This window comes from Xiphophorus maculatus, chromosome 22, assembly GCF_002775205.1.
Source record: "Xiphophorus maculatus strain JP 163 A chromosome 22, X_maculatus-5.0-male, whole genome shotgun sequence".
NCBI classification, from domain to species: Eukaryota; Metazoa; Chordata; class Actinopteri; order Cyprinodontiformes; family Poeciliidae; genus Xiphophorus; species Xiphophorus maculatus.
In genome coordinates this window covers 14,293,977-14,308,102 of record NC_036464.1, presented here as the reverse complement: position 1 = coordinate 14,308,102, position 14,126 = coordinate 14,293,977, and the positions used below count along the sequence as shown (strand labels likewise).

The 14,126-nt window shown below is 38.8% G+C and overlaps 1 protein-coding gene across 2 annotated transcripts; it reads right to left on the bottom strand.

Moving 5' to 3' along the window:
- Positions 1 to 101: 101 nt before the first annotated feature.
- On the bottom strand, positions 102 to 13,479 carry LOC102223120 (SMC5-SMC6 complex localization factor protein 2-like). Of its 2 annotated transcripts, none has more exons than XM_005801626.3 (20): positions 13,334 to 13,479; positions 12,613 to 12,752; positions 10,410 to 11,026; positions 9,040 to 9,085; positions 6,392 to 7,710; positions 6,199 to 6,281; positions 5,991 to 6,101; positions 5,724 to 5,891; positions 4,994 to 5,096; positions 4,828 to 4,915; positions 4,603 to 4,744; positions 4,404 to 4,491; positions 3,731 to 3,907; positions 3,524 to 3,618; positions 3,196 to 3,283; positions 3,004 to 3,108; positions 2,847 to 2,924; positions 2,624 to 2,710; positions 1,438 to 1,506; positions 102 to 1,331 (listed from the first exon to the last, which is right to left on the bottom strand). In XM_005801626.3, the coding sequence occupies exons 3-20, from the start codon at positions 11,022 to 11,024 to the stop codon at positions 954 to 956; spliced, it is 3,840 nt and encodes a 1,279-aa protein (XP_005801683.2). In that variant the 5' UTR covers positions 11,025 to 11,026; positions 12,613 to 12,752; positions 13,334 to 13,479; the 3' UTR covers positions 102 to 953. The 2 variants fall into 2 exon arrangements, with proteins under 2 accessions (XP_005801683.2, XP_023183616.1); XM_023327848.1 differs by lacking the exon at positions 13,334 to 13,479 and adding an exon at positions 13,141 to 13,320.
- Between the last annotated feature and the right edge of the window lie 647 nt (positions 13,480 to 14,126).

Genomic DNA, 14,126 nt, shown 5'->3' with positions numbered 1-14,126 from the left:
AATGACCTTTACTTGCTTGTCCTGCTTGTGGAGGATATCAATAAATACCTGCTGGAAAGGTTTTCACCATGATTTCTGGTTTATTGATATTTTGCCTTACATACTATTCACATTTTAGACTAAGTGAACTGGTGCTTTTTGCTAGCTGAAAGCCATAATCATTCAAATCAACAAATAATTGAAATACATTACACTGTACAACTTCCACTTTAACTGAATTACCTTTGATCAACTGAAATTCATTTCATTCAGGTTTCAAATATGAGCCTGAATTAAATATTTTTCCCATGAAAAATGTTATGTGTAACCAAATGTATGAAATGATTTTTACATCTCAGTTAATCTCCTGTCATTTCAACATTCAAGTCAGAAATTTTAGTCACCAGCCCCTAGATAAAATAGCTTCTTTTAATACAAAGACATCATGGAAACTTACAAATAGTTTATTTTATGTACTTGGAAAAAAAGGCCTAAAAATATTTTAATAATTAAAAATATGCAACAGTGAAATCAACAAGTAGGTCATTTTTATAAATAACATGACAAAGCCTGCTTTACTGACCAAATGTCATTAATGGAAAAAAAAAAATCTTAAGTTAACAAAATATATACATTTTTACCTTTTAACGATAGCACAAAAAAACCAATGCGGAAAAATTGTAAAATGTTTTTCAGCAACGTATTAAACAAACTAAATAACTTTTAATATGTGCAAAGCACAAAAAAACAACATTTACAATGCTCTTGACCTCTGTAAACTTTGTATTCTAAATGTTTTTTTTTTTTTTAATCAAATGTAAAGTTTTATAAAAATCTACTATTGCATACGGTTAACCTGAGAGTTACATATTCAAAGAAGACTAATCAGTAAGTAAAAGTGCAAATAATTTTTACTTAAAGGCAAAAGGTTTCAACAACCAGAAGAGAAAAAAAAAGATATGCATGACAGAGATTCACATGACAGCATCAGGGGGTGGCGTTTTTTCCCTTTCAGCAGTCCGAGTCTCTGTGTCGGTACATTCTTTAGGACTGGGATCAATTTTCTCATCCACAGCTTGAGGCTCCATCACAGGCATTGCTTGCAAGTCATCAGTCACTTGCTCCTCTGTCGCTTCTCTCGCCTTTGTGTCGTCTTCCTTGTCTCCCGGATGTGCAACTACTCCCATGTCTTCTTTAACCTCCGTTTTTTCATTTTCTCCTTTATTTTCGGCAATTAAAGTATCATTCTCATTAATTATGGTTTCTTCATCGTCTTCAATGAAAACTGCTTCTTCATCGTCTTCAGTGTTTCCGAAGGTTTCCACAGGTTGCCAATAATCATACAGCTTACCCTGCAACAAAAATTATAAACCATTGCAAAGACGGTTCAAATGGCTGAAAAATGTTTTAATATATTCAAAGAAGCGGCGGTGAGGGAAGTAATTATGTGTACTATACATTGAGAGGTCTAGTTTTCTGGAGGAGCATCTGCCACTTTGTGTAGATCCTGGCTACCAGATCCTTCACCTAGAAGAGGAATACAGACATTATGCATGGCTTTAAACATATACAGTTTGTTCCTGTTAATTAAAAAGCTTTTTCTGATGTTGCTACAGACGATGTAGCCAACAATAGAAAGTTTCAGTTGGTAAAGAAATATCTGCATTAATAATTTAATGATAAAAAGGAACATCTTTATATCTCTCTCTGGGAGAGATTTTCCTCATTTTGTACCTTAGTTTTTTATAAGCCTTCATTTTTTCAGTATAAAATGATGAAGGCTACTGCTGGACATTTGGTCCTGACAATGTTCACATTTGCACCTGCCAAGGGGAGTTTTCATGTTCACTTTGATGTGATGATATAGTAATTTTTCATGTTAAAGCCACAGCCTACTGAAAAAAAAAAAATCTAGTTAAAGGAATGTGATGAATAACATCTACCAGCAGGAGGTCATGCTTTCTTATTTTGGTTTGATTGGAGTCACAGGGTGTTATTTTGAGTCAAGAATTTATACTTGAGCGAAATTGGGATGCAAATTGGAAAACTGACCTGGAGCTAGGGTTGGGAGAAATGGACTTTAATTTTTATGTCAATACTTTGTGATATTTATGGTGTCATGGTAACAGCCTTTGCAAACAGAGATGAACAGATAATTATTAGCTGTAATGGCAAGTTATTAGACATGGACACTAGAGCCCATATATTGGTGTGTTGCATCACCACATCAGAAATTTAAAGTAGTTCCCCAAATTGCAAGGCGGTACAAAAATAATGTCCTAAAACAGAGAAACTTGTGGAGTTTTGTGATTTTGTTGCAGCTTTTCTTCTAAAAGCAGTGAAGTAGATAGATATGGCCTTTTAGTAATAAAACGTGAAATCTGACACTTAACTGTTCTTATTCACCTCAATTATGTTTTGCATAGCCAATTAGCACTTGAAAAGACAAAATTGTAGTTAGTATGTAAAATTTTATGAAAAATCCTAAAAATAAATGCACTACAAAATTTAAACTGAAATGTTTTCAGGAAGTCAGGTTTAAACATCTGCCTAAACAGTTTAGTTAAGAAAATGCTGTAATGCACATGTATTTGCACCGGATCCAGATACATTTTTCCCATTTATATTTTGAGGTCATCCCCACCTTGCTGCGGTAAAGGCATTTTTCGCTTTCTCTGATGTCACATTTAACATGTGTTTCCAGTTCGGATGACAAAACAAGCAGCTGCGCCTAAAGAACAAAAAAATAGATAAAAAAGAAAAACAAATCTCCTTTAGTTGGATTTCTAGTATCCAAAATTCCATTGTGATTTGTTTAAACTAAACTGAATTCCAACAGCACTGCAGAAAAAAGAAAAAGAAGTTACCTTCTGCTGAGGTGTGAAGACCTGTAAATTGGACGCCTCATTTGTCAGAGTCAGAAGGCTATAGCACAGGTAGTAGGCCTGGAATGCATAAGAAACTTGTGTAAAAATAAAATTGATATCCTCTTTTTGTGATGCTACTCCTTAAATCTGTCCTCACCTGTTGGTCTTGAGTTGCCATGTCCTCCTCTTTGTCTTTCTGCTGGATACTTCGGAGGAGGGCGGAGGGTTGCATTTGAGGAAGATACGGCCTCAACTCGGCAAGCTGCCCACAATGCAAACGACATTGTTTAACATGACTGAATTCAAGCTTCTGTAGAACGGATGCCTCCAATACTTTAAGAGAGCTTACCGGAAGTTCTGTCTCCACAGGGATATAGGTGCAATTTCCATCCAACAACTTAGAGATGAAGCACATGCTTAGATGGCGGCGGAGTTCTCTACTCAGAGAAACCCAAGAAGGAAACAATGAGATTTTAACTGAGATAAAGATAATATAACTAAATGCAGAACCCCTCCTTACTTCTAAAATGTCCGATATTTATGTAATACTTTGCATGATAGGATTTGAAACCACTAGGTTTTTGTAATCTCACTTGCACATTTTGATTCTTTTACATCGTTAATATAACGTGAGAAAACTAGATTTAAAATAAATGCATTAAAAAATATATACTCACTTTCCACATTTACTGTCAGGTAGGAGCTGAACCAGGAGGCACATGTTGTGATGATCATCTGTTAAATCAGTCAGAGCTTTACAGACTCTCGGCAGCTACAGCGGAGAAATAATGTGATGTCAGCAATTTAACCACAGCGTAAAGTGTAAAGGAACACAAAAGCCATTTTTGCAGAGTGGGAAGTGATTTTTTTTTTTTTTAACTGACCACAGAAGACCAGTCACTGATGTTGTTGATTATTGTATACAGCAGACAGCTCACTGCTACGTTGGACTGGAGGATTAGCCGTGTGTCAAGGCTGATTCTTCCCACCACAGTAAGCAGCAACAGCAGCTCATCGTTGCTGTATGCGTGAGGGCAGAGCCCCATACAGTAAGACAGGTACTGGGAAAAATGTCCAAAAAAAGCAAAACAAGGAGGAATAGTGAAACTGGTTAGATAAGGTTTTCTCGTTTTCACTCTAATATGCGAGGTCTCGTTACAGTAAAATCAGTTGCATAAAAAAAAAAAGGTAACTTAGCGTGTTTTCACACCTGGTAGTTCAGTAAATTTGGTTCAATTGTGGGGCCAAAATTGCAACATTTTTATTATTTTTAGTTGGTGTGGTTCGTTTTCACACTGAACTGCGTCAAACAAACAAAACTTTTCAAAAAACCTCTTCACCCCCTCGCCTGTGGTGAGGGTCCATATTAAGAGTTTGACTGCACATTCACATCTCCAAAAAATGAACTGCACTTTCCAGGCAAACAAATCAGAGTTTGATTAAAGCAGGGTAAACAAGACTTTTATTTTGGTAACACTTATAAGACATTCAAGAAAAACCTTTACTGAATAAAGGTCAATCTTAAGTGTAACAAATTAAAACTTCCTAATTGCTCACCTTTAAGATGTTTGTGCAGTTGTGTTCAGGGAAACTGATCTCTTCACTGTTGTTAGTAGGAGACTCACTTTTGAGATAGACATCCTCTCTAAACAAAGAAAAAAACCCTTGTCATTTCAAACAAAGTGACTTCGTTATTTCATGTCTTATTTCTAAATGCAAAGCAGCAACGTGACTGATTCACAGAGCAGTCACTCACAGCAAATCTCCCTCTGTGAATGATGGCTGCAGACTCTCAAAGGGGAAGAGTGTCACAAATGCAGCACCCATGTTCATAAAGACCAGCGTCACATCTGCCAAACTGGGAACCCAAACTTCAAACTTCTGGTTGTCATTGTTCACTAAGTGTACAAACAGAAAAAAAAACACATCACTTTTCCCTCAGTAAAAAAAAAAAAAGTAGCCAATGAGGGGAGATGCTAACCTATCTGATAAGCAGCAGAACAGGCGATGTCACAAAGGGCTCGCAGGATCTTATTGGATATGATCCTTTCACTATGGACCGACATCATCTATGAAGAACAGGTGAAGGTTTAAAAACAGTTTCTCAGTTTCTGTGACGCAGCTTCTGCAGAGTGTGTTGGGCGTACCTTGAAAAGAAAGCAGGTAACCTGAGCTGGACATGGTGAGTTGCAGTAAGCTTCCTCAAACAGACCAACATTCAAGTGCAGTCTCAACTGAGCAGGACTGGACCTGCAACGAGACAGGAGACATAAACAAACAAGATGAAACTTTACATTGGTTCAACACCATTAGTTTGCCAACGACCAACAGAGGTTACATTGTTGAATACAAGCTCCAGTACAGGAAGTTGCACAAAGTTCAAGCATAAACAAGAAAATTATGCATGCTGAGGAACTTCCTGTGGCCTCTGTAAATGGACTTTCTGAAAATAGAGGAAAATTAAATGATTCACAGGTTAGAGCATTTGGGTGATCTGGTCTACTGTCACAATCTACTTCATCATTGTTTTAATAATGTTTAGAAAAATAATCTATATTCACACGGCTCACTTCGCTGTGGCATCTTTTGTTGCAACTACAGCTACAAGTCTTTTTGTGAGTGCTTCTCCTGGCTGTGCACATGAAAAGAAACTTTTGCCCAGTAACCAATTCGTAAGCACTGTGATTATGGGACAAAAGTCAGAAAAACAACAGCACCTATGTTTGATAAAGAGCAAACAGAATACTCTAGTAAAATAGTTAAATTGCCTACACTGGTGTTTTAGGGCACGTATTTAAACACAGCTTCTATTACAAAGCACTAAGAGTTGTAAAGTGACTCCACGTGTATAAACAAACACACACGAGTACGCCTTACCAAATAAGTGTCTTCTGAGAGGCCCCTTGAGGACTGACGTGGCACTGCCTGAGCTGCAGTGAATCCTGGTGAAAGACCTGGCCGAACCTTTCCAGGTTAAAAACTATCTCCCCTGGTGGGATTTCTCTGATTGCAGCAGACATCAATGAGAAGTGCTGCAGAAACTCCCTGGAGAAGAAATTATAAATCAGTTTTCGTTTACATTAAGATCATGTTTGTCCCAGCAAGCCCAGAGTATTACTGCCAATATGCTTCGGTTTCTCTTACTGGTGTTCATTGGCAATCTCCTCCTGGTTCTCCTCTGCCGCCTCATACTCAGCTAACCTCAAGAGGTCTTCATTGCAGGCAGACAGAAGTTGTGCTTCAATCTCCTTTGCTCTGATAAAACATTTAAACAAAAGAGAAAATAAATTGAATATGGTCCAGAGACGTGAGACAAAAACCAATATGCAGATTATTTTTCTGGATTATGTACTTCTTGGTGCTGTTTATCTCCTTCAACATCTGGTCCAGGTTGTTCTTGTAGACTCCTGGCTTTGTGGAGGATGACAGCAGGTGCTAAATGAAGTAAAGGGAGACAAAAACCCCCATCAAAACCAAATTTTAAATATTGATCATGTTGTATGTTCAACTTTATGCACAAACAACACAAATTAGAAGGAGCTTACCGTTTTCGACTGAGAGCTACGACTTCCTGGCGTGTTCGGCTCCAAAATGGTTTCTTTCTGCGGCGTGTCTGGAGGCTTCGCAACGTGCTCCATCATCTCCTGGAAGGAGATTAGCGGCTCCTCGTCCTCGCTGCTGTCAGAGCTCTGGCTTGGATCTATACCATATGAAATGCTCAGGCCAAGGTCTAGTTCAACGTCAATAGAGTCTTCTTCTTTCCCCCTCTTGCTCCCATCACTGTCCTCCTCCTCTAATGGTGGGGGCTTTGTGCATGGAGGGGAAGTCTCTTGCACAGAGGCTGCTGTGTCCATCTCCGAGCAACGCAAACCCTCACTGGTTTTAGGTTTCAGGGAGAGGTTGTGCTGAGGTTTAAAACTCTCATCCTTAGATTGACTTCTTGAAGAATTGACAGGACTGTGTCTGATGCCTCCATCTTCCAGTTTTAGTCGCTCCAAAGTCACAGTTGGCAAAAAGACAGTCAGGTTAGAGGCTGGTGAGGAGGCTGCCTGAAGAGGTTGTGTGACAGGAGGAGATATGGGTGTAACTGTTGGATTGCAGCTGGAACTTTTCTTTGAAGTGGGTGACTTTATCGTTTGCTCTTCCATCTTACACTTTGGGGCCTTACTTGCAGGCCTGACAACATAAACGTTGGGGTCAGGGGTGAAGAGTTGATCTATGTCGTCAAGGACAAACACTGGTTTTCGTACACGACTGGCTTTACTACGTTCTGGTGTGCTACAACTTAAACTAGGCTTAGATGCTGGTTTTGGAGAGATGCCCTCTAATTTTCTGCTTTCTGTCTTAACTGGTACACTACAGCCAGCGTTGGAGTTACTACAAACCGAACCAACATGTGGAGGTTTGCTGCACTCCTTATGATGAACTTTAGAAGAACTTGATTTGTCCTTCTTTTGGTTTTCCTCATTTTGAATCTTTGGACTCCCTTCACTCAGAGTTGAAGTTAATCTTAACTTCACTATATTATTCTCAGTGGTAATAAAGCCTTTCTTTGCCCCTGCAGATGGCGTTTTCTTTGGACAAACTAAGTCTAACCTCGAGGGTTTGAGTGTGGATGACAACGCTGAGCATGCCGGCTCAGACTTCAGAAGTCCGTTTGCTGTTTCAGGCGACAACTCAAAGACCAAGGAGGTTTTTGTTGATGGCTGACTGTCCAGTGAAGATCTTGGAAAGGTGCCAGGAGTAACTCCGTTTGTCTCTGTTGTTCCATGGTTTATTCCTTTGTGACAAGGTTTCTTGGTGTTCTTAAAGCAAGGCTCCCCCTCCCAGCGTCTCTTTTGGGATATGCTATTCAGATCCATCACTATAAATAGAAAGAGAGTTTCCTTTCAATTAAATTCAGTAATGCTTATAGGGTCATTTTAATAATACAACAATAAAATGAGGGCGACAATATTGCTTGTTTGCTTTCGTTTTGTTTCTCTTTCTACCAAAGAGACTGGATGACAAAAAGCTCAACTCCGGTGCCTCCAGTTACTCCGCCCCTCTCGTTTCCTTGGTAACGGCTAAACACACAGAGAGCTAACGTTTCTTCCACTCGGGCCGAACCGAACACACGGACAGATAGCGAAAACGACAAAAGTGGAACAATTTTCAACTTTCTCGTGTAGCATCGCTAGCCCGCGTGTGCACGTCTGCGTATATGAGCTCGAAATTTTGCATGAACGAATTACGCTGTGTGCTCGTCGGGATGAGTGCAAACTCCATAGAAATAAATGGAGACGGAGCAGCGCCGTCTCCCGCCGTGATCGTGTGACCTTACCCCCAGTTACCTGCCGCCGGGCTCCTAGTCTCCTACCACTGTGCGTAGAATAAAGCCCGGTGAGGAGGAGCGAACCGGGGAAGAGCAGATTTAAAAGTCGAACGTGACAGCTGCACAATGGGAGCGCTGTCGATTCAAACTGAAATAACCGTGATGAACCACTTAACCTGTGGAGTCGCTATGTTGTAAAACATAAAAACTAGCAACCTACATATCTGCACCGATGCTTGCTTTGGGACCGTCCTTTAGGGCTTAAACAATTCCTAGAGTGATTCGAGTACATCGATTATTAAAATTATTCGAGGAAAATGTATCTGCCTCGAAGCTTCATTAAGTTTATTTATTATTTAATGCACCGTGGTCAGACCGGGATATTATCTGCGTTGCACAGCGCTCTCACTTCCGCCTGACTTGTTGCCGGAAGCCAAGTGTTGGCAGCATAACTTCCAATTTTCAAGTTCGGCCTGGGAGGATTTTATTGATTGATGAGAATGTAATGGGTTTTTGTGGTTTTTCGGGGGACCAATAAGCATCCTTAAAATGACGGCAGCTTTTCTAATCCCGGAGTTTATGGTTCAGAGCGAACGGCGGGATTATTTATATAAGTGAGCGGATGGACTGAACACTGCGTGCGACTGTGCTTTAGATGCGTAGCTTTACTGACTAACCGCAAAATAAATTTCATATCATCCCAGTCGCAACAAATGGGAAACTTTATTTTGTGCTTTCATTTGCTGCAAGCCATAATCAAACTCCTCAGTTACTAAAAAGTTGAGACTGAACAAGTTAATACATAACTGTAATTGTCACAATTTCTTCTTTTTTTTTTTTTTCAAATATTGAAAAAGTAATTGTTAATAAAAATATTACCTGGAATAATGCTTTCTCTTGAACGTGTCTGTTCATGTTGGTTGCTCTAAAACAGTAAAGCAAATAAATAAATAACAATAGTTAATAGTTATTCATTCAAATACATGTCAGTTAATGGGCTAATCAACTAAGTCACTGAGTTATTATAACATTATGTCATCATAACGAGTAATGGCAAAATTATTTAGAGTCATTTCTTATGATCCGCATGGTACTATTCTGATTTGATTAATGAATTCATTTGTTTATTTATACAGACTTAGACTGACTTTATTATCATTTTGCATGCACAGGGTGTATACAGAACAAAATTTCGTTGCACAGATTTGGAGAGTTAATGTTAATAACTGTTCTTGTCAGTCTAATGCTTAACTTTGAACTCTATAAATCTAATATGATGATCATTACAGGAATAAATGATGAGTTTCCAAAAATCACCACCTGGTTCCCAAGTTCAATGTCATTCTGTGTCAGTTGTTAAACCTGAATTTAAAACTAACAATAGTTATATCTAAAACATTTGTTTATTATTTTTATGTATGTACTTGTAATAAAGAATTGTTCTTAAATTTAGCAGAAGTTCTGGTGTTGTTAAATATCAGTTGACTATTAGGTCGGGTTGTCTGTTAGCTTAACAAACATGCTGGTCTTAGTTTGAAAACAGGGCTGCCTTACTAAGAATATCATTTGCTGATGGGTGATGCTAGCTTAGTTTTTACATTACAACTGTCTGTGTATTTCCCTCAACCAGAAATGTGCTCATTTATAGAAATTTTGCCCCCAGCTGACCAGCAGTGCTCTGCAACAGATGGGGGAGAATATGCTCCATATGGCTGGAGACAACTTAAAGGATTGTTGTACTTTCTCTAGTCTATCATTAAAAGTGATTTTAAAATCGTAGAAACAGTATGAGGGAGAAAATTAAACTTCTTTTTTTTTCATTTCTACCTTTTGAAACAGGTAACCAGTCCTTGTCTATGCTTTAAATTGGGCAAGCAAAATATAATTCTGTTACTACACACAGCCAATAAAAAGGCTTTTTAATAGTCCAGGAGCTACATTGCTGTGTCTGAAGGGTAATCTATAACTAATAGTTTTGCATTCTCTGCTGGACTCTGGAAGTTCTCTCACAGCCGTTTGCTTGACACCAGGAAGAAATCCCTTTGAGTCTGTATGAGGATGCGTGGAAACTTTCTGACTGCCTCAGAGCGAACACTCACACAAGGTTTGTACAGAGGAACATTGCGTAGGAAATCTCTTAGTTTGCTGAGCAGAGCCTGGCAGAATAAGTGTGAAGAATCATAAACACTTTGCATTAATTTCTGCTTTAATGCCACAGAAACGCCATGTTAAAAGAGAGAAAGAATTACCTTATTTGGGTCTTCTCTCTGTGACACATTCTTGATTTTTCCTGAGTTAGAGGATGGGATCTTGGATTCAGTTCCTTGATCCTGTCTGAAGGGGCAGGAAGGGAGAGGGTTGCTTATATTCTTCCCAGACTGAGGAGATGGAGAATTAAATGTAGTGGGAATAAAAGTTCTCTCAGCTGAGGTTTGAGTCTTAGTTTGGCTGGCTGAAACAACTTGAGGTGAGGTGAAATATCCTGAGCCCAACCGTATCATGTTGTGCTGAGGACCCAGATTTTCCCTTGCTGGAGTGGCACCATTAACCGGGCTGCTCAGAACATGGCCATGAGATGGAGAAAAGGGCTTCAGAGGACCAAGTTTGTGTTTTAACAAAGAGTTCACAGGGGAAACAATGTTTGTTGAACTACTTGAAACGAGAGCTGCCGGATATTTCATTCCTGCTGGATGCCAGTTTGGGCTCAACTTGTTCATGCTGCATTCCTCCGGAGTCTGGAGAGGCAAACCTCTCCTGGGTGCCGGATGAGAAATCAAGTTTGGGACTTGAGATGGTTTGATTGGAGTCTCTTGGGGAAAAGATGCGAAATGTGAAAGTGAGTGTTGCTGGAAAGCAGGATCCATCACTGCAAACAGAAAAAAAGATATCTTCGTTCAACAAGTTCAGCTGTTGTCACATTTCTGAGAAACACACCTGTGGACTTATTGAAAATTGCCTACAACAGGACAGTATTCACCAAACTTTAAGTCATGTTTTGTTTGTGGAGTTTTACTAGTAGTGGTAGATGAATCCAAATCCTCTTTCTTTCATTGTTTAGTATGCCTTTAAGATTTGATTTGATGAACTACTATGAAAAAAGTACTGAATTTGCTGAAAATGGAAATTTATTTGGCACAACCACTTCCACATCCTTAGCCAGAAATTTCAGTGATAGAAACCACAGTACATATGCAAAAGCAAAACCAGGTTATAAGGTCAGCAGACGGCGCTCAGGCCGCTGTGGAGATCTACACCAGCCTGTAGATCTCCAACAGGCTGGAGATCACAGAAGCTGACACATCAGCTTCTGTGATAAAAAAAAATGCTTGGGAACCTTTCATAGTGCAAGCAAGGAGGCATAGGATCTGGCGCCTGTGGCCTTGAGAAGTTACAGGGAGTACCAGTAAACAGTTTGTATTTTACCACTCCCAACTTTTTTTGTATCAGTACTTAGTGTTGTGAAAAAGAGTAGACACCTCTGAGAGACGAATTAGAAGACTGAACACTGCCCTAGCTAAATTAAACTAAAATCTTTTAAATATTTGTATTGTTGTCAGTCATCTTCAGCATTTTGTTTTCAGTAAGTCATTTTGAATACACAAATTCTTCAGCAGTTTTTTATTTTTATTTTTTTTTTATTTTCCAGAAGCAACTTCATTATGTCTGGTTTGGAGGTGATTCAGGTTTAGTCCTCAGCAGGAAGGATTTAATGTGTAAAGAGCTGTTAAAGTAGATTACTTTTCTTTTCAAATTGGATAAATGACTGGGTCAGGTCATCTCCAATTGATTTGCCAATTGGCTTTAATAAATAGTGTTGCAAGTGTGTGATATTTTAGCCATTTTATTTGGACCCATTTTGCCAATTTCCTGAAGGCTAGCGGTGAGAATGTGCTGCCCCACTGAAATACATTTTAATGAATAAAACTACTGAAGAAGTTAATGCAAGTTTTGATGAAAAAGTGTCAAAACAATGTATCAATTATTTGCATATGGGGCTGCATTACTGAATGCAAGTCAGGTGCCTATGCTGATCATAACGTTATGCGTGACAAAGATTTAGATTACCCAGGGTAGACAAGTGGTAAAAAGTCGGTAGCTACTCCTTTCAAATTGAGCAAAACTGGCCAGCACAGTTAACTGAATTTCTTTTTTATAAATACATATTCAAAAAGGGCAATAATAGCATAAAATTTTATTTCCCTCTGGGATCAGTAAAGTATTTACTTTGTATGTACCTACGTAATACAGTAAGAGCTGGCAGAGCAGACTGGACAAAAAAAATGACCCAGTAACTGCCATATAAGAAATTCACAGCTCTGTTTAGTGAATATTAAGCTGTTTTAAACAAAACATTAAAAAAAAAAAAGTTTTAACGAAAAATGCATTCTTTCAACTTTTGTAAAATGCACTCGTTATCTTGGAATCGTAAATACAGAAATGTCATTTTGTTACCTGAATTGGTATTTTTGCTGCAAAGCTTCACAATGTGGTGGGTGTCCTGCTGCTGTGCTTCGGGGAGAAGTAATCCTCAACTACTCTAAAAAGTCAAACCAGGACTCTTTGTAGATCGTTCACGAATGGATGTCCGTTCACTAAGACGACAGAAATGCAACTCAAACAGGCTGTTTTCAAAAAAAAAAAAAAAGTAAAGGACGCAATAGCGTCACATGTTTATGTCAAACTGAGCTCTCGCTCCACCGCACACAGGAAAACTCCAGCTCTGAACTGAGAAAGACTACCAATCCGAGTTTGCTACGTAAATGAAAACACGAGGAACTTATTTAAGGGGCTTAGGCGTTAACACATGTTTAAACGCTTTGACAATAATGAGATTAAGCGAACTTGTAAATGTCATCACAGCACGGTCGCGTTTTAATCACAAACGACCACAAAGCTAACTCCTAGCTAACAACAAAGAAGGTGCACAGAGCTTTATAGAAACATGCTTGTTATTCTTTAACTTACGATCATTCTACTCACCTACAGCCACTTCCTGCATGTGTAAGAGTCTTAAAATACGTACACAGAGAAAGATACATACGTTTTACAGTAGCTTAATAATAGTAAATACTAGCAAGCCGCCGTTCCAGGAAGTGAGTTTAAGCTAGGCGGCGGTTGACGCGCCTACAAACTTAACCATGTGGTAACAACAACGTCAACGAGATTCTTTTACCGCGTAGTTCCTTGATTTTCAGAAGTCTTCTCCATTGGACGAGTCTTATGATTAGTTTATGACAACCTTTAACCCAAATGACAAGACCGAGGATTTCCAGTGCTACAACTGCTCCATCACAAGTTTTTGTCCCGCTTTCTACTGTGTCGTTGTTACACGAACTGCATTCTGGAAGTTGAAGTCCAAGTCAAGCATTTTACTTCCGAGGGACTTCCGTGTTAACACAACCGTTCTTCCCTGAACCGTGGTAAAAACATTATTTTTAAAATATTTGTTAAAGTACTATTTTGTCATCGAAGTGATCAAATTACTGTCCAAGGAATGAAAAGGACTATTTACACACATAGAAGTGTTCAACTGTAGGTCGCTACAGTGCCCATTCTTTTTGAATAATAATATTTATAATAAAATAACTACAACTTTCCATTCCACTGTAATGCAGATCGCTAGTGGAAATTGTGTCTGCAAGCAGCAATTCATGTTTGATTCTTTAAAAAACAAACTTGTTTTGTTACCCCAGAATTTCACTTCCTTTGAGCATTAAAGTATGTTTTATTAGAACAGATTTAAATTAAATATTTTCAAAGAAGCAAATGAACAGTCAAACTAAAACAGCAGAAGCGTTATCAAAATCACTCACACTGACAGCGTGGCCTCATTTTATTCCATTGAAATCCCCAAGGTAACCATTTGGACATTATTGTTGGAAGCACAAACACAGTAAGACATGGCCACCTGTTGAAACTGACAGGTGGGTCAAGGAGAGCAACTTTTAATTGTACACTTCACAAAT